The sequence below is a fragment of the Lycium ferocissimum genome, chromosome 4 (genome assembly GCF_029784015.1).
Source record: "Lycium ferocissimum isolate CSIRO_LF1 chromosome 4, AGI_CSIRO_Lferr_CH_V1, whole genome shotgun sequence".
Lineage (NCBI taxonomy): Eukaryota > Viridiplantae > Streptophyta > Magnoliopsida > Solanales > Solanaceae > Lycium > Lycium ferocissimum.
Genome location: NC_081345.1, coordinates 29,830,941 through 29,856,841, shown reverse-complemented (window position 1 = coordinate 29,856,841; position 25,901 = coordinate 29,830,941). Strand labels below are relative to the sequence as shown.

General features: G+C 36.4%; 2 protein-coding genes across 3 annotated transcripts; one reads left to right on the top strand and one right to left on the bottom strand.

The window, feature by feature from the left end:
- The first annotated feature begins 1,810 nt into the window (after positions 1–1,810).
- On the top strand, positions 1,811–2,932 carry LOC132052207 (uncharacterized). 2 transcript variants are annotated; one of them, XM_059443616.1, is made up of 2 exons: positions 1,811–1,846; positions 2,040–2,932. In XM_059443616.1, the coding sequence occupies exon 2, from the start codon at positions 2,375–2,377 to the stop codon at positions 2,579–2,581; it is 207 nt and encodes a 68-aa protein (XP_059299599.1). In that variant the 5' UTR covers positions 1,811–1,846; positions 2,040–2,374; the 3' UTR covers positions 2,582–2,932. The 2 variants fall into 2 exon arrangements, with proteins under 2 accessions (XP_059299599.1, XP_059299598.1); XM_059443615.1 differs by having other exon boundaries at positions 2,366–2,929.
- Positions 2,933–3,154: 222 nt separating this feature from the next.
- Positions 3,155–17,842, bottom strand: LOC132052206 (beta-galactosidase 17). The gene is made up of 19 exons (XM_059443614.1): positions 17,571–17,842; positions 16,651–16,755; positions 15,423–15,618; positions 13,860–13,948; positions 12,506–12,586; positions 10,591–10,685; positions 10,015–10,085; positions 9,645–9,735; positions 9,451–9,568; positions 9,279–9,374; positions 9,154–9,202; positions 7,805–7,992; positions 7,632–7,703; positions 7,022–7,171; positions 5,794–5,844; positions 4,487–4,652; positions 4,223–4,356; positions 4,050–4,115; positions 3,155–3,764 (listed from the first exon to the last, which is right to left on the bottom strand). Exons 1-19 carry the CDS (start codon positions 17,781–17,783, stop codon positions 3,657–3,659), a joined length of 2,139 nt encoding a protein of 712 aa, XP_059299597.1. The 5' UTR covers positions 17,784–17,842; the 3' UTR covers positions 3,155–3,656.
- Between the last annotated feature and the right edge of the window lie 8,059 nt (positions 17,843–25,901).

The following is a 25,901-nucleotide window of genomic DNA, read 5'->3' as shown; positions in this document are numbered from 1 at the left end:
TACTCTGTAAATAATACTAATGGTTAAAATGCATGTTATTTCTTAATTAAGAAAATGGAAAAAGAAAAACAAGGTCAAATTTTGTTAGGTTGTTCTATTATAAAGTGTATAAGGCTTTATTGTGCATGTGATTTCTAATAACTTGAACAGAATGTAAGTATTTCTTCCGATTTTCTAGAGCAATTTATTGTGGCACCTATGGTCATGTAATTTTTGTCCTGTTTTTATTAAGTATGCATATAATACCTTGATTTCAATAAACGATACGCCATAGTGACAAATAGAATTTTCTCTTAAACGTGAATTTATGTGCCTTTGCATGCGACAAATCGATAAGCTTTGTTGAAGGTTCAATGGCTAGTACACCATTCTCATTTATGTTTCGTCTTTGAAAGAAATAGAATCCACACAAATGTAACATATGACCCCAAATCTTTTATATGTATATCTTGAAGTTAAGTCTTTTTTATCCAAAAGAGTTGGTTATACTTCATTCATGATTCAACTGCGTTTACGATAGAATTTATATCCTTTTTATAGGTGTTATCTAAACTGAACTGAATAAATCTTGCTTTGATTTTCATTAGTAAAAAGGATCAATAGGCTCCATCTCCACCTATTGATATATTCGTTTAAATAAATGAAAACCCTATTTTAACCAGATTAAAAAGAATATTCATTGAATACTATACGCTCAAGAAACAATAATAAGTTCCTATTTTTCCATTTGTAAAACTTTTGTTTGAAGAGAATATATATGTACGTACTTTTTTTATGGTGGCAATTATGCTTAGGTACTCGTTCACATTTAGACCGTTTATGAATAGAATGAAGATTATATACTTGTTAATTATGTGGTTAAATCTTATCAAACGGCAAACATATTTAATGATTTGATGTCTGAAAAATTCAGATTTAGACCTTTATTAAATGCAAAAACTGAGGTCTTAATAAATTTTGAATAGAATGAAGATTTTCCAACTTACCCTTGATATAAAAAATTGTGTGAACAACTAAAAAGGTCTTTCAATTATTCTTTACAATTTCTAAGAGTATAGAAGTAGTATATTAAAGAGGGGGTATTTTTTCTAAAGGAAGATGTAGTCAAATAACCCCTTTAATTAATGTAATTAACTAAATTTCTTAATCGGTGTGTCACCCCTAGAAAGACCTTTAAAAGGGACGAGGGAGTAGTCTAATTGATTGACTATCTGAATTTTGGTTCCACTCTCCATCTTGTAATTTCCTTCCGATTTGCCCTCCCTCTCCCTATGTATAATTTAAAGTTTTAAAAAACTACCTTGAAATGTACGTGTACTTATGGATAAAATGGACGAAATATTTTTAATTAAATATGATAACATTTATTAGAGAAATGCTACTTAAGAAGAAAGGTTAAAATGCAAGTGTCGAGAGCCACAGTTGCGAGACGAGAATGTTGAGATGGATGCGTGGGCACACCAAGAGTGGCAGGATTGGGAATGAGGCTATCCGGGATAAGGCGGGGAGTGGCGTTGAAGCGAGGTTGTTTATAAGACGTTCGACACTAGTGGTTTTGCTATCAATTCAAATTAGGGTAGAAGGCTAGTAGAAAAGTTTATCCTTTCATATTAGTAGTCACACCGTACTTTGATTATCTTATTTTATAAATACAATTAACTCATTACGCCATATATATAATGCTCCTAATTCTTTGAGGTTGTTGTTGTTATATTCTAGGAAATGCTACTTAAGAAGAAAGGTTAAAATGCAAAAACTAGGAGGCTATCAATTGTAATCATATATATTGAATAAAAAAGAGGTGTTGAAAGGAATAGGAGATTCTTCAAGTTTGAAGGCTTATTAGGTTTGATTTCTAAACTGCTTTAATTACATAAAAGGTCAAAACTACGTATCTTTATGATTTATGGTGAACGAAAATAATATATATACTTATGCTATATTCTCAAGCAAATGATCTCGAGTATTAGCGTATTATTGCAAGTGCTCCTGTTCACGTTCAATTTGAAATTTTATAACAATCCCGTGGAATTTGGCAGGTGTTGTTGGAAGTCAATGTAATGAAATAGGAAAATTGTTGCGGTAGAGGGAAATAAAAGATATACTGATCTTCGAAGAAACTAACTACCACAATATTACATTCAAATAATTCTGGGCCTGTTTTCTTTTCCTTCATTTACGAACGTTAGTAGCTTCTTCTTGCAAGTTAGGATAAAGCAAGCTAAGTGTCTTTTTGGAAAACATGTTTGTTTTAAAAAAGGCACTATAGTCCTGTGCTTTTTGAAAATGCCTTTAAAGTTCTTACTTCAGCAATATCATTGTTTTGTTTTCGATCTTGATCTTACTAGTCTGCTCTGTTTTATAGGAAGACAAAATGACTATAAAGGTAAAGCCAGCAGTTGCCATGAGGGCAATCCTTGTTGGAGGAATTGCTGCATTTTCAAAAATCGGTGGGGCTGTTAAAGCTGCAGGAGGTGTAAAAGTAGGCGCAGCAGCCGCTGCTATGAGTGCTGCAGCATCTGCTGCCATCTCAGGATCCAAACAAGAAGCAAAAACAGCTTCTCAACAGATACCTAAATGATGCTCTCTCTGAAAGAATGGCGTCGAGCTAGTTATCCCCATTTCAGCTTGTGATCTTTTTCCTTCTAGATAATGTACTTTAGGACAAACCCTAAGTTATAGGTTAGTGGGGTTGCTAATTGGATGGTTTCTTTAATGATCGAGTAGTTCATGTATCGAGTCCTGGCTGCTAGTTCTGTACAAATGAATGTAGGAACCTCTTGAATCGAAGCTTTTGGCATCACTTTGTTGTATAGAATCCTGAGAATGTAATTCTGGCTTATGAATAAAGAATATTTGTGCTATTTACTGTAGCTTTCAACAGTAAATATTTGTGAGATTTCACTGGGTATGTTGTTGTTGTTGTTACTGTTACTGTTGCTTTCAACCTAATTGTAAGTCTCAACTTGTGTCCAGTATGCATGTCTTTCAGGTTGGCCTTCCTATTTTACCAAATACTAGTATTCTGCTCATGCATTAGATGTATGGACTAGCCTATAGAGCGGTCAGCTATGATCTACTCAACTTCCTCTCTAGTACATTTATCTACATCTGGTGGCGAAGAAGTTGGAAGGACTTCAATGGTGCAAAAAGCAGAATTTAAGAAAGCTCTCTGGTAAAAATTAAGGCTGAAAACTTTACCCCACGTTTTCAACATTTACTGCAAGAGTTATTTCATCAAACAATTCGTGCTAACAAAATAGAACAAGCAAATTATAACAAGTGAAGAACTCAAACAGGTACTGATCAATATGCAACCATAAGTAAATACATATCACTATGTACTCATGAACATTCAAATCATCATCTCAACTCATGAGTGAGCTCTTCACCATCTCCACCCACAATTTAGGGAGAGAAGGTTTTATCTTTCTCCACAGGAAACTATATTACCAAGTGGGAAGTTAAAGAGCACAAACTACTCACATACAACAGTCGACGGCCAAAAGATGCTTGCTCCAAACTCAGGTGCTCCACCTTTCCGTTATTTCCAGTACACATCCTTGTGTTGTCTAGGAACCAACACATGGACACAGTATTCAGCTAATAAGATGAACAGGATCAAACATCCCAGGTTTGGCTAACACATGATGATGTCAGATTTGATGCACTTGTGAATTTGCCGAAGAACCACATGTGAAATCTGGTTGGTCAACTGAGGTCACTAACAACTCAGCATTTGGAGCCTCTAATTCAAGAATGACCTAGATGTAATACAAGAAATGTAATTGCATGAGAACTTTTGGAGGTTTATTCATCTTACAGCATCTACAAAATAGAGGGGCCTGAAAATATTAGTGTAACTAGACTAAAATATTAATGTGGCACAACAAAGCAGGTTCAATTTGGAAATTCTATTGATTCTCAGGAAGAAAAAAAAAAGATCCAGGAATTCACTACTATTTTTCTCCATCTTATTCCTGTGTTCCTTTAATACGAGATAGAGACAAAAAACGCAAGATGAATTCCAGAAATTCTTAATGACATACCAAGAGGTTTTTCCCTTCTTGCAGGATTGGAGCAGGAACGTAAAGGTTGCACTGGGGTCCAAAGGACTGCAATAGAGCCAAACAGAAAATTCCATTTTGAGAAATGAACAAATTTCAGGATTTTATTATCTGACCACTAAAAGAAATACCTATGGAACTATAAAAAAATTTACCGGCCAAAACCTTCCTAAATTAAATCCATTGATAAATGCAACCCCTTTACTCCAGCCACGAAAAGACAAAAAAGTGTCTTTTACTTTATCAACTGTTAGATGACCAGTGTAGAAAGCTGGCTCTGGATGATAATCTGCAAAAGAGAGAATAGTGTGACTGTCCACCATCCTCTTGCACTGTGCTGAATCTTAAAAATTGTATGAGAACTTGCACACAAAACTCTAATATTCACTGACATTTTTTATTAATAAATCCAAACTTACTTCTTTTGTTTTTCAGTTTTTTCTGTACAGATTCTGTAAGGTCGTTGTGTGCATCTGAAATAACAGAATTAATCTTTTGATCCTCATTCAGGTTGTGAAAAGGAATCGGCAACATTTTCCACTTATGCAGAGGTTCGCCATCTAAATAAACAGGAGAGAGTATGCCCTGCAAATCAAGTTCACAGTTTTGCACCTTTGTGATTACGAGGAAGAGGTCAGAAAAGAGAGAAGAAAAAAAAAAAGGCAAAGCAACTTGGTGAAAACTAATAAATGACAGGAAGATGTGCTGAAGTAGATTAAGGGTACCTATGGGGGAATAACAAAAGCACTACATTATTTATGCAAAGGATTATTTAGCTGTGGGTGTGGGATCCCACTGGATTTGGTCAACTTACCTTAGGAGCTTTGATTTGCACCTATGCCCAAGAAGTATACACTAATTGGGTATTTGACTTGATTTTGGGTTAGTTTCATGTATACACGCACACCCACACACAACATAAAATGCTAGACACTTTGCTATTATATGAGATAATTTATGAATAAAACATTTCAAAGAATTTAATCATACAAGCTTTAATTTAAAATGTCAATTAATTGTCCAAAAATATGCTTATATGTGCAGTAATTTCCATCTTAATATTCGTATTCATGCTCCTATCCGTATCCCCAAATCCTAAGATTTAGGTAATGAAGAATCCAACTTCTAGATCCGCACCCGGGTCAGTTTCCCACACCCGTATCCGAGCAACACACTTTTTTTTTAAAAGAAATTGTAATCAATTTGGTATTCATATTAAGAAATTAATAACTGATAATGCATGTGGGTGTTTTTCAGCACCTTTCTCATCTTTTATGTCTTCATATGGTATTCTGCGTCTATCATCTTGTGCATATACTCCTCGACAAAGTGGAGTTTCCGAATTAAAGAATAGGTTATTGAAACAGTTTGTACATTACTTATTCACGGTCTATATTAATGTTATACATGCTACAAATGTTCAGCCTGGGAGTTGGTCTTATAGCTCAGCCATGCAAAAGTTAGCATAACTCGAGCTTTTCTCAAGTATATAGCACACTTTGGTGATGCTTATACCTTATCATGCAGAAACAGTATCTCAAATCCAGCAAGACTATAAGATCCATATTTTGTCTTTCTACCATTCATTAATGAGACGAGTTGCTTCATAGTTCATTTATACAAATGTACAAGTTTTAGAAAGACTACTTCCCAGAATTCACGTGTAAAATGTGCCCCCAATACCTCAGATGACTATGGAAGTTAATGCAGAGTATTCTGAACTTACCTTCTTGTCAAAAATGTATTGCCCATAGTTTAGACGCCCCATATTTTCTACCTGTAAAACAAACAAATAACAAAGTAGCAGACAAAATAATCAGATGTTAGAAAGATGAGATTTGATGTCATCATTCATTAGTAGCAAACTGAAATCTGAATAAATTACTGGACATGGCAATTGCTTTTGAAAATGATACAGCTTGTTCATTTTCTTTTTTTCCTTTTCTCTTTTTGGAGAAATGGCCCAGTCACGGAAACTATGCAGTTGCTCCTTTTCGATTGAATGCACTTACGTGTATAGATTGAACAGTTAATGGTATCTTTCCAAGTTACAGTGGCACATGGCCCAAACTTTCCTCTTTTCTTTTTTCTGTCCTCCTCCCCCTAACCCCTCTTTTTTTTTTTTTCTCCTTTTTCTTAGAGATTTCCTTCCTGTTTTTCTTTCTCACCAGTACTTCTCAAACTCCATTAACCACTCCCCACCCTGGCTGGAATCTCCTTCCACAACAATTAGTGAATTTCTTTGTTCGTCTGTTCTCCTTTTTATTCTTATATTTTTGCTTCATAACCATTAAACATGAGGAAAAAGTGTAGAGCAAGCAGGAAAGAAAGGATAAAAGAGATCAACAGGATAATTGGGACGAAAGAACAATATAAAAGAAAAAAGGAAGAAGCTACTGGGAGTAGGATCTCTCATATCTATTTATCTTACAAGTTTCCACAAAGACATTAGAATTTTATGAAAATAGATCGTTTTCCTTTATGTTTTTCTGACAATATATATATATAGAACACATTAGGGAACACGCTGAGGACACCAAGAAGGAGAAGGGAGAGATGAAGAAGGGACTTTCTGATAGCTACTTCACTGAAAACTTAAGGAGAACCGTGCAAAAGATAGTTTTGAAGAGTTTAGGGGTAAATTGATTCAAGAAAAACGTTTAAGGAGAAAGGTGCTAGGATGAGGAGCATTCAGGCAGTGATAAGATATTTGACCCTATACATTCCTAATCCTAATATTTCTTCATAATATGAAAATACAACAGCAGAAGAGCAATCCTCTCTAAACACAGCACTTGTTGTAGATCCCTGCTCTAAATTTTCTGAAAGAAGTTGCTTAAAATTTTATCAAAACAAACAAAACTCCCATCTTTGGAATTTACACTAAGGTCCATCTCCAGAAAGGATTGCAGCATAACTCAAAACCTTGTTAGAAATGAAGAACAGAGAGTTACCAGTATATGGATTCTGTTATTGGAAGTACATCGAGTATGAGGAAGCCTGATTGGAGTATTTGACCATCTAGCTACAGTGCCTACATATTTTGGATTTTCTCCATAGTTGTCTGAAGGGCATGAAATGAATACTTGCGCCCTGTCATGCACCTGCAAAATTATATTGAGTCATTTCTTTGTAGAGTTGAGACAATTATAAAACTAAACAAGAAACATTGCCGTAAATGAAATTTCCTTTCCTTTTGAAAGAAAATTTTTACAAGCTCAGACCAAAAGAGGTTAACACACACATTAAGCCCTCCCCTAACAATCGTCTATGATAAGCTAACTAGCATATTATTAGACAGCCAAAATATATTGAATATTATTCTATTGCACAAAGATACAGCTTCTTAGTAAGGAGGAGAAATTCAGGTACTACCTGCACAATTGAGACACAAAGGGATAGCTCTATTCACATCAGTGAATCTCTAAAGTGGAAGTAGAAAAGAACACAGCTGTTGAAGTGAAAACCCTTTACCAGTACTAATTAAATGAAATCTTTCAACCCAGCTCAAGAAAACAGACACAGACAAAAGAAAGCTTTCCACTGGTAAGACAAACCACTTACCTTTGGTATGAATAACAAACTTCCATTAGCTTTTGCTTTGTAATCAGAAACATAAAGCACGAAGCCAAACATCTGAACAAGAAAAAACATTGAAAGAGGTGGATTATATCCTACAAGCACTTTACTAACTCAGAACAATGAAAAATGCATCCAATGGCAGGAGTATGTTATACCTGGCCCAAAGACTCCATTGCAAGTGGGTTTTCAAATTCAGCGACACCATCAAAGCCTATGGTATCAGCTATGTTAAACAATGATTTAGTCTTCTGCAACTTAATAAGTCCATATGCTTTCTTTTCGTTATTGGAAGGAACTGAGGCAAGAGGCGCTGCTGTATATTTAGCAATCACCCTCCGAAGAGCTGAAAGTTGATTAACCATAGATAATTAGCTAGCCAACAAAACATTTTCTTAAGAAAGTTGGAGATGGAAAAAATTCTCATAAGAAGGTTAGCAAATGATTAATATTTAAAAATAGCATTTCTTTAAAGTGCTATGATTTTGTTCGCATAAGGGATATAAAAGCTGGAACTTGCTTCAAGTTTAAAAAACAAAAGTTAAAGCTGCATGAGCTAAAAACTCTTCTATTTTTTTAAAATATTGGTGGTGCCTAGACCAGTTTACACGGACCTCGACTATTCCATCAGCTACCTGCTACTTCCCACCAAGACAGGTGCCAGTACTCAACCCATCAAGGCTTAGGCAGATGGGAAGGTATCACTTGACATTGTTTTTCCTATGTTAGGATTTGAACCCTAGTATCTATTGGTTTTCATCTCACTTCATTTACCACTAGGCCAATCTTTGGGTGCCAATGGACCCAAATATTCTTCTATTTCTTTTTTCCCTGTTAGTTCCAAACAATGTTTTAAGTGAGTTCTGCTTCAGACTGTTTGAGTTTCTCACAAATGACAGACCCCATGCCCGGCAGTTCTCTTTTGCTGAGTAAGACATACACATGTCATGCCAATAGGTTAGGAACATGTGCCATATTTCTCTTGCAAATCCATAGTGTAATGCGGACAGACTCTTCATCTTTCTCAGAAATGTAGGACAAGTTACACAATCTAATGGAATGCCCTGAACATGGGAATGGAATGCAAAGAAATTCTTTTGTTAAAGTCGTCAAGGCCCTTGGTTATACTACTAAGAGGAAAATTGATGAGATATAAAAGAATTTGATCATTTCGAGGGAACATAGTCATCATTCACTTTCCACGATACGACTCTTACACCCCTTCAATCCTCTCATGTTGTAAAATTCCAGCCATCCACCAGTGGAAAATTAATCCCATGGAAAGGGACAAGCAAAATACAAACAAAACAAAAAGTTCAAAGACACATTAGCTAATTAGCAGTAAAGTAAGAACTGCTAGTATATACTGGTTGCTCCATGGCCCAATGGTTTAACCATTGGTACAATTTCGGAGAAATGTTTCCATAATAAGTTAAAAGATGACAAAGGAAAAACTTTCTCATGACAAATTAAAGCAAAGTACGTGTATATGCTCAGATTAGTACACCTCGATATTTTGGATTGTCTGTGTCTCCAGATTCTTTGATAGGTGCATCCTGAACAAGATTGCTTTCAGTTTGATTAATATGATAGAGCAAGAACTTTAACAAAAAAATTCAGACATTTCCTCACATAATCATAGGATGTAAGATCAGGCTTGTAATCAGTCTCATCTGCACCAGTATTTGCACCACTATAGAACCCGAAATTTGTTCCACCATGTGCCATCTAGGAGAAATCGTATATGTCAGCTTGGTATCAAGTAATGATATGTCATTATAGCAATGGCAGAATTAACACTCACATAGAGCACAGCTGATCCATTTCTTGACAAGATCCTTTCTAAGTAAGCTGCTGTAACAGCTGCATCAGTATTTGCAATATGCTCTCCCCAGTGCGTGAGCCAACCAGTGTAGAACTCCCTAAACACCAAACCTATCAACATCATCTGTAGCAGCTGATGCGAGATAGAAAAGGAACAAACAAAAAGGCACTAACGTAGAAAGAGGTGGTGATTTCCCCAGTGCATTGAACTCTTTCTGCAACATAAAATTGGGCCATGGATCATCTCCGGTTGAAAAGTCCACAGCTAAATTAAAGAATCCATGATTAGAACCAAGCCAACCAACCAAGAAACTTCTAAAGAGAAATATAAGATGATATAAAGGCAGTCAAATTCTCTAATATATATATTCACCAATGAAAGTATCCTTGCATAACTATTTGAGGAGGCTACATAATATCCTACACTTTTATCAATTTGATTATCAAGTAGTTATTGTCATGTGTACCAGCCACATTGATGGAGACAATAGTACCTTTACTTGTTTCAAATTGGTAAGTTTTACGGGTTGTTATTAACTGCTACCTGAAAAGACAGCATCTCCAGGAATAGTCCCCTTGTTTAGATTTTCTCTTGAACCTCCATCTGTAGTATATCTGTTAACCCATCAGGTAGTCAATATAGACTGAAGATGTTTTTTTTTTTGGATAATGGTATAAAGAATACTAAATTCCAGACCAAAAGCAGAGGCAAGGTATAAATTATAATATACTGAAACCCAACCGTAAGTGATATTTCCTGTATCAAGCACGGTGAAGAAGCAATATTTAATTCAGGGAGAAATGACACACACAACGCGCGCGCACAGAAAGAAAAAAAATTGAAGGCTAGCAATCAAGCTAATTTATTACACTTCTGAGAAGGTTTAAGTCAAAAGAGATGAAACAACCGAGATGAATTGATTTTATCTTTTCATTTCTGGTAATTATGTAGAGGATGCAGGAACATTTTTTGAATTTTTTGACTCCTTGTAAGTTGAACAGGGCCTTTTGCAATTGTAAATACTGATACCAGCACCAACTTGGCCTGATGACTATAATGCTACCTTTTTCCGGAAAAAAAAGAAGAAGAGGAAACACCAAGTGCATAACATCAACTTACAGAATAACATCATCTCCAAGGTGTCTGCGTGCTATCCTCACTAAATGATGCAGGTAGGCCTTGTCATCTCCATATGAACCAAATTCATTTTCTATCTGTCCCATTTTCACCATTCAGTGTAATCTACATCTATTGCTTATACAAAAGCTGAAACATGGTAAAAAGCAAATCATGGAATGCCAAGTATTTCATCATGTGATAAGATAGAGCTTATGTCATAATGGCATTTGACTTCTATGCAGATTAAAAAAATTATGGACGGCTACTTATTACGATAGTTCAAATGTTAATGGAACAATTGTTGGTCATGTAAGGGATGTCATCTTAAAGCCAAAAAAAAAATATTAGGTAAAACAATATATATGTTGTTTTGTTGAAGACATAATTAAGGAAGTAAAAGTGCGTTCACTTTAAGAGTTTAAGCTTTTAGATGAGAAGATCACATAATTCAACAATGGTGTCAGAGCCAACCTCTCGCAACCTGTTCTAGCAACTGTAAGCCGACACTGAAGTTCACTAGTAAACCCCAAAAATTGGGTTATATGTGTGGGAGGGTGTTGAGTCATATCATAACGGGTAAATTCTTGAGTTCAAGTCTCATCGATATCCACTATCAAAATTTATTTCTAATACGAAAGACAATCAAACCCGCACTTGAAGGGTAGGACATGTTAAGCCATAATGAAATAAATAAAAATGTCCCATCTCTAATGGTTCACTCATTCAACATGGTACTAGAGCAAGCAGAGCTCTGAATTCAGGGCTTACTGTCACTATTAATTGGAAAAAAGTCTCCCGTACTTGGTTCATGAAAAAAATTAGGTCCGCACGTAAGGAGGCATGTCAAAAACTCAACAAATAAATAAAAGTGTACCCTCTCTTAAATTTTTAGATGAGGTGATCACATAATTCAAAGGTTATCTTAATATCTTGGAGTTAGTGGGTACTATAATTTATTAGAAAGCGGGACAGAGACAAAGGTATCAAGTTAAGTAAACTGGGTTGAAAAGAGTATGGAACATGCACAATCCTAAATTTACAAGTTTTCACGAGTACTCGAGTAATAAGTTGGAGCTCACAATTTAAGCAAAGGGCCTTTAAGTTTATCTGGATTTTGGCGCATTAAATGGAATTTGATATAAACCTTAACGGCATCTTATATAAACTTACCAAAAGAACGGCTAAAAAATCATTAGCTAGATTAAATCTGACTTTCAAATATGTAATATAGGTCACTGAAAATTTGTACCATTGCTTCTCGATATGTTTTTCTTTCAGAAAAAACGATGAGAGATGTCATGCCTTCAGTTTCATCTAAGATTTCTGTAAACAAATATAGGAATCAAGTACCAAACCAGCGAACATTAAAGTGCATACCCTTCATATCTCCTCTGTGGATTCAAAACATGAAACTTAAACATATCATTTACTCATCCTTTTACTCAGCAATTTAGGTCCAATGCGATGGTGTTTTTTTTTTTTTTTTTTTGGTTGGAAACTGTTAAATTTTGTGACAAAGGGTTTTCAATCTACCACTTATTAATATAAGCAACAGATTTTCAGATATTTGGCAGAAGACATGTCACATTAGCTCTGTAAATTTCACTTTGCCAGAAATGTTGCATTCTAGGAACTTATAACCACAATACCAAGACCGTAAAAGATATTCCATGTCCATTGACTTTTGACTATTAACATCTCCAGGCTCTAAAGATCCTTCATCGATGTTGCAGTGAGGTATTTCCCTGGGCAGATCATAACACTTGCAGATAACAGTCATATTTAGTCAGAACTTACACACTTAGCTTTGCCGTTACAATTTGCTATAACCTATTATTCTAGATGTGAGGGTTGCATTTATCTGGATTAGTAGCTTGGTTATTTTAATGAAGTCAGTTTTAGAAGTTCAATTCACCTGGACCATTATAATGGGGCCGCCATTTTTGTAAGCATAAGAGACTATCTTCGGCAGCAAAATTCCCCACCATCTTTCAACCTGTATCAATACACAAATATATATACTAAATTGAGCAAATGAGCTAAAAATGCAAAAAAGCTGCCACTGATGTTGAGTGGAATAGGCTTGCATGGACCCCACTAAGGTTTTTTTTTTTAAGAAGAAAATCAAAAAAGGAACGTGAAATAGAAGTCTAGAGACCACTTGATGCCATCAACAGATTCTCAAAATTCAGTCACGAAATCATAGAAAGAAACAATGTTGTTCGGAAACTTCTTTTTGATCTCCTTTCTCCCAGACATAGGAGAGATACTACTTTTAATTCATTGCATCAAAAACACAATTGATGTGATGACTACCAGAAATCCAGAATACAGGCACATGGCAATACTATCTCTTGCAAAGCAGTAACTATAACTCATAGAGTCGAGAACAGCACATCAAACTCCTCATAATCTACAATAGAGAGTGACAAGATATGGGAGAGTTGTTTTTGAAAGGATAAATGATAAATCATGTTGAAGGTGCATTTTAGGCCGAATAAAGGAATTATGTCCGCAATTTTACTAGGTAGGCTTTAAGAAAGGATACATCATGTGGAAGGTGCATTTTTATTTAGGCCAACTAAAGGAAAAAAATATGCAATTTTACTAGGTAGGCTTCACATTTATTTCTAACTTCTTTTGGTTCACATCATCTTGCTTATGCTAAAAAACCCTATATGAAAAGATTACAAAACAATCCTAGATCTACTTGAGTGATTGTTTATTGTTAACCAATATCAATCTAGTTTGGTATTCTTTCGTGTTTTCTTTTTCTTATGGTGGGGGTTATTTCTCTTATCTTATCACTAGAAGCAGGATTGAGAATCACTTGATTTTATATTTGACAACTAAAGAAGATAGCCAAGCCGGACTAGAAGGTAACCGTTAGTCAGTTATTCTGCAGGATCAATGTGTGTGGCCTAGTTTAGTCCTTTTTTATGTTCTTTTTTTTTTTTTTTTTTTCTAAGAAAGGTAAGATGCAAGCCTGTCCTAGTTTACAAGCTTACTAAATGTTGATGAAAAGTTACTCTATATTGATAGCAGAGAGGCAGCAAAAGTAATTATGACAGTTGTTTGGTGACCCAATTGTACACTTGGAATCCCTTGGATAATGCATAGTTCTTCCCAACAAGAATGTGAACTCCTACATGAGCAGCCTAATGTGGTCAGCAACTGACTTGTGGATGTGGGATTTTGCAAGTGTTGTGCAGCATATAAGACCACAAAGAAATCCATAATCAATTAGATCAATTGGAATGTGTCCATACCAAATCAATGAAACCAGGATCTGATGATCTAAGTCTTACAGCAGGTTCAATGGCGAGTAACCAAGCAGGGAAACCCCCAAAATCCCACTCTGCAGCAAAGAAGTAAAAAAGCATACTGACGTAAAAAATATCATAAACATCTCCAAAAGATTTCCTGATAAGCTTATGCAGAAAAAATGAAAAAGTAACACAGGGAGATTCAACAATTTCCTAGCTTATTAATATAAGTACATATGGACAAGCTTATTGAAGTTTATACATGACAACATGCACACATTTGATTAGAAAGTTTCGTAGAGATAATTGTAATATCTAATAAACTAGAAAGACTCTTTCTCAATCCACCTATAGAGTGAACTACATTCCATTGGAGTCCATGGTATACCATAGTATTACCAGGGTTTCAGTATTAACAGATCTGGAGAGAGTTTCAACACCTATCTGACCTGATGGACACCCATAACCAATATGCTACCTTTGACACAAATAGTAGTAGTTGATGGCTATGTTTTGAGATATGTTGGCTGCCTGTGTTCCTTCAATAAATCAATTTTGATGCGACCGGTCCCAGCGAATTTGAGGAAGATGGAAGTATTACCAGGGTTTCAGTATTAACAGATCTGGAGAGAGTTTCAACACCTATCTGACCTGATGGACACCCATAACCAATATGCTACCTTTGACACAAATAGTAGTAGTTGATGGCTATGTTTTGAGATATGTTGGCTGCCTGTGTTCCTTCAATAAATCAATTTTGATGCGACCGGTCCCAGCGAATTTGAGGAAGATGGAAGTATTGGATCCTATAAAAGGTTTCTTTACAGCACAAAACTCTAGAATCTATCATGAATCCATTATTCAAACTTCATCAGCTCCAAGAAGGAACTTGCATTCGGTTTTGGCTTGATGCATATTCAGCTTTAATGTTACTTGCATTAGCTGTTTTATGTTTCCTCAACAAAAAGGGAGCTTCATTTACTGATTTCCTTGAGAAGCCGGTAGGGTATGGTTTTTGATGTCCATCCATACAAAGAAGGATTTCTCCCTAAGCCTTTTATGGTCTAGGGTTCGTTTTCTCCTTTTCTTTTTTTCATCCAGGTTTGGTATTTTTCCATCTGTAAAGGCGTACTACAGAATATTGCTGCTTGGTTAAAGATACTTGCAAACTTTGTTGGAATTCTCTGCACCATAATATTTATGCTTTTTCGTGGGCTATTATATAGAAAATGGTAAAAGAACTCCCTAGATCTACTGCGGCAGTAGATAAAGAGAGATTCTACACTTACCATATACTCAAAAGAGTTGACATTCTACAAACTTATATAGATTTACTGAGATATCCACTCATAAACAGAGGAGAAGTTTGTTTTTCCCAATGAACTTTATGGATCTTAGTCCTCCTCCAACATTTCACAAGTGAAACAACTTACGGCTACTACAACTATAATTTATCAGAACTGAGGCTATATTCAATTAATTGAAGGAGGATGAACTTGAGGAAAATTATAATTCACATATGACTAGAAATCTACAAAGTTGTAGAAGAGAAAGGTAGTGGCTAACCTGCACAAATATAAGGCCCAACTCGAAGCATCACCAGGAGATCCAATTTCTGACAAAGATTGAGGAATGAAAAGATATCTGCTATTCCTTCAAAAACAAGTCGGCCCTCTCTTGGTTCATGCAAATTCCATGGGACGTATGCTTGAATGGTATTCAAGCCCAACGCCTTTGCTCTCAGCAGTCTATCTTCCCAGTACTAAAGCAAGTATTTATACATCAATGTCCCAATTCAAATAGATTTTACCAAACTACAGACGAAAACTTCGCTTACAGAAAAACGAAACAAACGAAAAAAGAAGCATCAGTCTTCACCACTCTTTGAAGGACTTAAAAGTGGAAGTTTGACTTTCAACTTATTTTGCGCCGGTGAAATATCACTGCAACTTTTGTTAACATGTTTAATGTGAAACCACAGAAGCAACTCAGAACTGCATACATGATGTTGCTTTTACAGGTAACTTATACAACACCATAATGGAGTTCAAAGAACAGTTAAATGAAGATGAAAAAAATCCTTTTAGACGAGAGAAGTTGTCAAATTTCACTTAGGAGAAATTCTGTATGCATGACATCTACTCTTCCATCCAAATTTATGTGGCAGTGCTTGACTGGGCATGGAGTCTAAGAAAGACTTTTGAAACTTGTAGTCTAAAACAAGCCATAAACATTTGTGAGGCTATAAATCATCTCATTAAGGGTCAAATGAGAAGTTTGAAGTCAAATTGTTTCTAAATAAAGAAGTTTGACATTAAAAAAGAAAGTGTGTTTCTTCTGGGTCGAGCTCGTCGCACCGGGCTTGCCTAGTGCGGGTTACCTCTTCTGTGTGGTTTGCGAGCTATCGCACAGAAGCTGGGTTTACCCTGTGCGCACCCAAAGGGTAGCGGCTGCGGGTTCCCATGTCATAAAAAAAAAGTGTGTTACAAAAATTGGGATGGAAAGAGTCTATGATTTATGAAAAATCTACCAAACTAAATTATTTACTCTAGACAGAGTACTTCAGCATTAATGTTGCCTGTTAATCATCATTTTCCTAATACAGAGTTCATCAAAAGGCATATAGAGTTATCTATCAGACAAGTTTGCTTTGCTCCAAATGAGCACTCTAACTTTTACATCTCTCTCTCTCTTTCTCTCTCTTTGTGTGTGTGTGTGTGTCTGTGTTTAAACAAGATTAGACACTATGAGCAGAACTATTCAGCTATCAATAGGAAACCATGGACTGAATTACCTCTGGAAGAACCCGAAAATAGTGCAAGTCCCCGCCAATAATCTGAAAAGGCTTTCCATCTTTCAAAAACATGTCATCCGCAATCTCAAAAGTTTTCTCATCACCCTGCCAGTTTAAAGAAACACGCAACTTCTGATGACCACTATAGCAAAATATACAAATTAAGTACAATCACAGCTATACTTTCAATCCTAAACTAGTCCAGACAGACCTTGCATCCGTTCTTCTCTATAAAACTCATCATAATTAGTCTATCTTTATGCTGATCCTTGGCCTACTATTACACTGAGTATACGAATTAACCGCAACTAAAAATCACTCCTAGTAAGTCTATACAAGTTCATATTATGGATGTCAATCAAATTTCAACCAAAAGTAGTGGTACTCTTCTCTAACTTTTCTTAAAAACTTGAATTAGGTATTAGCAAAACAGAAAATTTCACATTCATATGCCAACAAACTATACAAATTTAAGTATAATCAATCAATCAGCTATACTTTCAATCCTAGACTATCTCTATAAAATTCATCATAATTAGTCTATTTTTATGCTGATCCTCAACACTGAATATACAAATTAAGCGCAAATAAAAAGTACTCCTAATAAGTCTATACAAGTTCATAGTGTGGATGTTAATCAAATTTCAATAAAGAGTAGAGATACACTTCTCTAACTTTTCTTAAAAACTAGAATTAGGTATTAATAAAACAGACTAGAATTAGGTATTAATAGTCCAGATAGACCTTGTATCGATTCTGCTCTATAAAACTCATCATAGTTAGACTATTTTTATGCTGATCCTTTACCTACTAAATTAACAGAAGTAAAAATCACACCTATTAAGTACTGTTACTCTTCTCAATTTTTTGTTAAGAACTAGAATTAGGTATTAATGAAACAGAAAATATCAGATTCATACCATAGAATTAAGTGTTTCGAGGTTGGAACGGGAAAAGGAAGAAGAGATAAAAGGAAGAGGAGCAAAGGCGGGCGCAAAAGCTCCGAATGCTAAGAGAGCTAAAAGGAGCATGAAGATGAAGCGTCGCTTTTTTGCCATTGCTGCTGCTCTGAATCTCAACCCCACTGCTCGGAGACTGGAAATACCGTTTTTATTCAGTGTTATGGTACTCATTAAAGAGTCAATTCGATCGTTGGTGGCGGGCGTTAGGTAATAAAGGTAAGGAGGAATGATTAGTAGTACTATTACTCCCTCCGTCCTAATGTTTTTAGTATATCCATAAAAAAAACTACTCCCTCCGGATAAAAAAAAAAAAAAAAAGTGTTCACTTATCAAATAAAAAAAAATTAAATTTATTTTTTTAGATTTGTCCTTATTATGATCAAATTTCAATGCGTATTTAATTAGGGTAAATTTAGTCAAATTACCTATTTTTGTCTATAAGTTAGTATTTTCTTAAGGGGTGTTTAAATAGCTAAGTGGACTCTTTTTTTGATCCGGAGGGAGTACTATATTTTAAAAATAACTTTAGATTTTTTATTTATTTTAATGGGATAATATATTACGATACAAATATTTATGATTTATTTAAGAGAAAATACACAAATACCCCCAACGTATACTCGGATTAATTATAACGCACCCAACTTTTACGGGCGATCTATTACCCCATGGCCTTATTTTTTCCGTATTTTTATACCCTTTTTCGGTTGACGTGGCATAAAAAAAATTTGATGCCCAGTTGCATAGTGGAGAGTGTTGCACACTCTCCGCCACATCTGTGCCACGTCACTGCCACATTGGTGCCACTTTTCCTTTTTTTTTTTTTTTTTGATTTTCTTTTATTAATTATATTTACACTAATTAACCTCTAATTAACCATTAAACCCTCCATTAATTTTATCTTCTTCATCACTAAACCCTTCTTCTTCTTCTTCATTTCAAGAAATCAATCAACTCATATTCTTCCTCCATTAACACACACACACATTCAATTTCTTTCATCAATCATAAATATTTTTTCAAGAAATCAACCAACCCATTTTCTTCCTCCATTAACACACACATTCAACCCATTTTCTTCCTCCTTCATCACACATTCAACCCATTTTCTTCCTCTATTAACACCCACACATTCAAGAAAATGGGTTTGAATTCAAACAAAGTTCACAAGCCAATAGGCTAAGATAATTACCAGTGAGGCGCGTTTTTGTTAGATTTATTCTTTTTTTCCTTTTTTTAATTACAAAATTCAGAATAATAAAATCCCCACCCCCACTCCCACCCACGCCTCGCTTTCTTCTTCTTCATTTTTTCTCATCTCTCCCATATTTTTCTCTAAAGAAAAACCTAAACAAAAGCCTTCCCATCTCCCTAAAAAGCTATCACGAGCTCATCCCACTTTCACCACCGCCGAGACTCCGACACGAATTTTGATATCGTTGCTCGTTTGACATCAGTGTTGACTGATGATACTATAATTTCAGGGAGAAATAGAAGTTGTACGGAAGTGGATATTGAAATTTTTGATCAGTTGAATTTATGATTTTCATATAAATATCAATACAAACAAGGTTAGGATGAGAGATATGAACATGATTTAAGATTGATCGGAAAAAATGAAAGTTCGCCGAAAAAATGGAAGCTCGTCGGAAACAATGGTCCTCGTTGGAAATAATGGTCTGAGCTGAAATTATGCAAATTGATGTGTTGGTGACGATAAAGAGGAAAGAGAGAATAAATTTTTAGAAAGAATAGGGGAAAATAAGAAGAAGGGTAAAGAAAACCTATAAGGGAAAAGAGTGGTAGATTGTGTGTGTCCATGGCAGTTCTGTGCCACGGATGGGAAAATAAAGAATGAAGAAAGAGCAGAAAAGTTGAAAGTTAAAGTGAGACCCGCATAAATTTCCTTTTATCTTAAAAATAAAAGATCTTACATATTTATTAATTATTGTAAGTAATAATTATTTATTAAGAATTGAAATTTAAAATTAAATTTAGAAGATTTTTTACGTGCCGCCAACGTGGCGCCGATGTGGCGGAGAGTGTGCAACACTCTCCACTGTGCAACTGGGCATCTAATTTTTTTTGTGCCATGTCAGCCGAAAAAGGGTACAAAAATACATAAAAAAAATAAGGTCAGGGGGTAATAGGTCGCCCGCAAAGGTTGGGTGCGTCATAATTAATCCGAGTATACGTTGAGGGGGCATTTGTGTATTTTCCCATTTATTTAACAACACAAGTTTGAGCAGTTTTACTTTTTTAAAACAAAATTGTGTATCCAGTGAAGTGCATCGTCCAAATTGAGATGGAGTAATAAATGGTTTGAGTAAATTTGTCAAGGAATAACATAATTGGCATAATTTATATGTAGGTTTAGAGTTATTAATCCATCAATTGCTCAATAACTTTAACTTATTTGTCTTCACCTTTGAACTTGGAACGTAGAGAAAGTCTTGATCAATTTCTCTCTTTAGCATTTCAAGAGAGATAAGAGATACTCCTAACAGTTTAACTTCTAATAGCAGCCTTTCTTTTGACATGGGCATCGAGCCGAGCTCAATCGGGCTTTTTATAACACCGAGCCGAGCTGGGTTCAATCGAGCTTTGTCAAATTATAACCGAGCTCGAATCGAGCCCAAGTCGGTTCTTTAATTTTTCGTTCTATGTAGTGATACGCCATTAAAACATAAATATATATAATATATAAATTGGCTGATCAAGAAAAATGTAAGCATTACTAGTTTAATTTGGTAATAATAGGTATTTTAACATTACTTCTCTCTCCTCTCTCTCTTCTCTCTCCTAGCTTGTTTCATGATGGTGCTCGTTAGTTAACGGCTGCCGGTAACGTCATGGCCAAGGGACAAGGGCGGGGCCAGGGTCGCCCTAGAAAGGAGATCCTCGCCGTCTTTGGGAGCTCAGTGAGTAGTGGGAAAATCACATCAGTGATGCCGGAGGAGGTGCTTGGTACTCCACCTCAAATGGAGCAGAGCCATTCTACTAGTCGAGTATCAAATCCCAAAGCTACTCAGCCTAACTTTAGTGCTTCGAGTACACCTAGTGCTACAGGTGCAAAAGTGACTTCGGGATTGAAAACCCCTATTGTGGAAGATGTTGCAGAGGGTTCGAATGCTAAATCAAGGACGATGTTCGACCAACCTGAGTGGGTCAACCTATTTGCAGGTAATAGGGCTGCTAGTAATGGATTATCACTCTCATATATCCCCCCCCAACCGGTGGAAGGTCGCCCAGTGGTGCAATTGGATGCAATTGAGGTTCAACAAGAGATTGAGAAGTGGCAAGCTGCGATGATTGTGTATTTCATTGGTGAAACCCCAGGGTTCAAGCACATGGAAAGGTATATTGCTAATACTTGGTCTGATGTAACTCAACCAGATTTGTTCCTCCATGAAGGGGGTTATTACATTGTGAAATTTCATCAAATGACTGATATGCATCAAATATTTTACTCTGGACCGTATACCATTGGTGGGCGGCCGATCATACTGAAACCATGGACACCGGATTTAGACCTAACTAAAGAGATTCTCATGGATATCCCACTCCGGGTCAAATTTCCTAGATTGCCTTTGAGTTGTTGGAGTGAAAACTCTCTTAGTCGAATTGCAAGTCTCTTGGGTACACCCCTCTATGCTGATGAATATATGGCTAAACAGACTAGGATCTCCTTTGCTCGGGTGCTAATTGAGATTAATGTCACTAAGGCTCTTATGACTGAAATTCCAGTCATGGAACCTAATGGCACCATGCTCCAGCAAAAGGTGCTCTACGAATGGAAACCAGAGTATTTTAGCGCATGCTTGAAGATTGGTTATAACTGTGCTACTAAGCCACAACCTGTACCTAAAGGTGTGGTAGCTGAGCAACCACCTAGAAGGAGGAGAGGCAGAAGGGCTATGGTGGGATGGCAAGCTAAAAATGGGCCAGCAGTAGGTCCTAAAAATGATGGTCTACAGATCACTAAAGAACAAGTGCAAGGCTCCTTCCAAGTGACGACCGCGAGAGGTAAGGCAGTGGTGGCTACTCCAACTAGGCATGTCACACGAGGTTCATAACAAATTCGATGTAACAAGGGGCCAAGATGAAAATAGTTTCTCTAGAAGAGGGGGGATAGTAATACTCAGGAGCACATTGGCTCATCTAGTACTGAGCAACAGGACTCTATGCATTTAGATAAGGAGGGGAATGGGGTGAGCCCCAGAATAGGTGAAAGGCAGACTAGCCAGGACAAGGCAGCAGCCATACAAGCTAGCCCTGAGATGAACTTAAGTAATTTTCCTTCATTGGGATCCAATCCACCAAAGAAGGGGCAAAATCCTGGTAGAAAAGAGGATCAGAGAAAACAAGGTTCAATCCCTCCTGACAAGTGAGGATCTAGCCAATAATCATGACTTGGTTGATATGGAATGTCAAGGGAATAAACAAGAGATATAAGCAAAAAAGAACTCAAGAATTACATTAGAGTAAAGCAAATAAAGTTGGCTGGTTTGGTGGAGACAAGAGTTAAACAGCACAAAGCCAACATAGTTCTTCAGAGTATGGTGCCTACTTGGGGACATCTGAATAATTACCAGGATGTAACTAATGGAAGGGTATGGGTTACATGGGACCAGACCTGGTATGAGATTGAACTGATCAGAAGTGACGGGCAATTTATTCACTGCCTAGTTAAGCAAAGAAGTGATGGAACTAGCACACTTTTGACTATTATATATGGGTTCAATACTGCTGAATTGAGAAGAAGGTTATGGGATCAGTTAGTTGCACTCTCTCAAACAGTTAGCTTGCCATGGCTAGTAGGAGGTGATTTTAATGCGATTTACGTCGACTCCGACCGATTATATAAGAATCTCAGTAACTAAAATGAGACTCGAGTTTCGATCGTTTAGATAATACTGGAATTTATGAACTTCCATGGAAAGGCAACTATTATACATGGACTAACAAACAAGCAGGAGGTAATAGAATTTCTTTGCAGACTTGATAGATTATTTGGAAACTATGACTGGCTGATCAAATGGGGCCAGGTAAGCACTGAATATGACCTACCATCTGTATCTGATCACTCCCCAATGTTATTGGACTTGAGAGTAACTAGGTGGAATGTCAAGACCCCTTTCAAGTTCTTTAATGTTTGGGTACAACACCCTGAATTTAACGAGATAGTAGAGAAGGTGTGGAAAGAACAACTGGTTTCAGATCTAATGAAGAATACTTGGCTTAAGCTCAAGCAGCTCAGGCCAAAACTGAAACATCTTAACAACAGAGAATTTAGAAGCGTAACACAGAAAATTGAACAGGCTAGACTAGACCTGGAAACTATACAGGCCCAGCTGATTACTGATTACTCTGATGCTCTGATTAGCCAGGAGAAGGATACAATAGTTAACCTGGAGAAGTGGACTTTCATAGAAGAAAGTGCTTTAAAGCAAAAATCTAGAGCCAAGTGGATCCAATTGGGAGACTCTAACACCAAGTATTTTACTGTTGTACTGAAGGAAAGAACCCACAGGAAAATGATTTCAGAAATAACTTCCATAGCTGGGGTGAAGCTCACTAATCCTGAAGAGATCAAGATAGAGATCGTGCAATTTTATAAGGGGTTAATGGGCTCTTCAACTGCAGTGTTACAAGTTGTTGACAGGAACACAATGAAAAAGGGGCCTAAACTCTCACATAGTCAGCAGATTTCGTTGTGTGAAGAGGTTACAGAGGCCGAGATATTAGAGGGATTGAAGGCAATTGGAGATGACAAATCCCCAGGGGTAGATGGATTTAATGCTTGTTTTTTCAAGCAGGTATGGCCAATTATTAAGAATGATATATTTGCTTCTGTTCAGAATTTTTTTTTCAACTGGCAAGATGTTCAGACCAGTGAACTACACTTCCATCACCCTAGTCCCCAAGGTGGAGAACCAGGCTACTGTAAAAGAATACAGGCCTATAGCATGCTGCACTGTCCTTTATAAGATTATATCGAAGGTTCTGGCTAACAGGGTTCAAAAAGTGATTGCCAATGTGATAAATGAGGCACAATCAGGCTTCATCCCTGGGAGAAAGATTGCTGATAATATTATCCTTGCCCACGAACTTGTTAAAGGATATACTAGGAAGCATATTTCTCGCAGGTGCATGCTTAAAATTGATTTGCAAAAAGCCTATGACTCAGTTGAGTGGGTCTACCTTGAGCAAGTCATGATTGAACTGGGATTCCCTGGAAAATTTGTGCAATGGGTGCTTGAATGTGTTAAAACAGTGAGTTATTCTATTTTGGTGAATGGGGAACATACGGAACCTTTTAATGTAGAATGTATGGCCAAATTAAGGGATATAAATTTAATTTTTATACCATGTTTGGTAGAAGGTATAAATTTATCCCGGATAAATTTATCCCGGATAAATTTATACCTTCTACCAAACATGGTGTAAAATTAGTCTTGGGATATCCCATTATACCTTCTTATAATATTTGGGATTATTTTATCTTTTAGATGGTATAAAATAATCCCAATAGATGGGATAATTAGTCCCGGGATTATAATCCCGGGATAATTTCGACTATCTACCAAACGACCCACCCCTTAACGCTGCTAAGGGATTAAGACAAGCGGAACCCTTGTCCCCTTATTTGTTTGCAATAGCTATGGAATTTTTGAGCAGGAAACTCACTGAACTTAAGGAAGATAAGTTGTTTAAGTATCACCCTAGGTGTGCAAAATTGGGAATAACTCATCTTTGCTTTGCGGATGACTTGCTTCTCTTCACTAGGGGTGATATTAATTCTGTCTCTGCTATGTATAAATGTTTCAATGTGTTTTCTCAAGCTTCTGGGTTGCAAGCCAACCTTGGAAAAAGTTCTCTGTATTTTGGTGGAGTTCCTGAAGTGGAGAAAGAGACTATCTTACTACAGCGGGGTTTTACTTGTGGGGAATTGCCTTTTAAATATCTTGGGGTGCCTCTGTCCACAAAAAAGACCACTTTTCTTCAATGGCAACCACTCATAAGCAAGATAGTGGCAAGAATATCCTCCTGGACTGCAAAGAAATTATCATACGCTGGAAGAGCTCAGCTAGTGCAAACTGTAGTATTTGGTATTCAATTATATTGGTCTCAGTTTTTTGTTATCCCTTCTAAGGTATTACATGTCATTGATGCATATTGTAGAAGTTACCTCTGGTCGGGTGTCAATACTATCACTAAGAAGGCACTACTGGGTTGGGAAAAAGTGTGTGTTCCAAAGTCATCTGGTGGCCTAAACTTAGTAAACATTCAAATATGGAACAGAGCTTCTGCTACTAAAAATTGTTGGGATTTAGCTCATAAGGTGGATAGGCTATGGATTAGGTGGATTCATACCTATTATATCAAGAATCAGCAACTGGAGGATATGAGGATTCCTGGACAAGCTTGTTGGATTGTCAAGAAGATTATAGAAGCCAGGGAAAATCTGCAACTTACTCAGTTCAGACCAAAGCCTGGGCAAAGTTTCATTAGACAAGCATACTTGCAACTGATTGGAAATTTAGAGAGAGTGGACTGGAAATGCCTACTATTCCAAAATACAGCTAGACCAAAGGCAAGGTTCACCATGTGGTTACAAATGCATGGGAGATTACTAACGGTGGACAGACTTCTGAAATGGGGATTAGTGCAGATCCTAAATGTGTGCTTTACCAGTCTGAAGATGAAACCAGAAACCACTTGTTTGTTGAGTGCTCCTTTGCTGATCATTTGTGGACTATTCTGTTGCATTAGTTACAACTGGAGGCTCATCGCTCAACTAATTGGCAAGCTCATAAGGACTGGTGTCTCAAAAATGTGAAGGGGAGGTCACAGATGGCTCAAATCTTTAAAATGGTGTATGCAAAAGTTTCCCATGCCATCTGGATGGAGAGGAATCAGAGATTATTTGAGCATAAAGCAAGAGAATGTAATAGCATAGCTAAAGAGATTGCTTACACCTGTATAGTGAGGGCTCATGACAGAACCAAAGCCAAACTGCTGGCTCTTAAGTTTAATTAGATGTAGTTTGGTTTTTGTTTTAGAAGAGGTTAGGAGATCAGATTTGTGGAATAGCTGGCTGTGATGGCTAAAGCTACTGTTTTGTAACTCTTACTTTGGTAATCAATGGAAAGTTCAGTTACCCAATATATATATATATATATATATATATATATATATAGACATTATTAGTCTAAACAAGAATTCAAATTTTAATGCCATTAACTTAATGTTGAACACAAAATGAACTTTGTGCAAGAAAATTAA

Excerpts from the sequence above, each read along its gene's own strand:
- LOC132052206 (XM_059443614.1), bottom strand. The coding sequence starts at position 17,783 with ATGAGTACCATAACACTGAATAAAAACGGTATTTCCAGTCTCCGAGCA. Across the intron at positions 9,203-9,278 it reads ATCTTACATCCTATGATTAT|GATGCACCTATCAAAGAATC; the intron begins GTGAGGAAATGT and ends AATCTTGTTCAG. Across the intron at positions 3,765-4,049 it reads AAGAAGGGAAAAACCTCTTG|GTCATTCTTGAATTAGAGGC; the intron begins GTATGTCATTAA and ends TATTACATCTAG.
- LOC132052207 (XM_059443616.1), top strand. The coding sequence starts at position 2,375 with ATGACTATAAAGGTAAAGCCAGCAGTTGCCATGAGGGCAATCCTTGTT.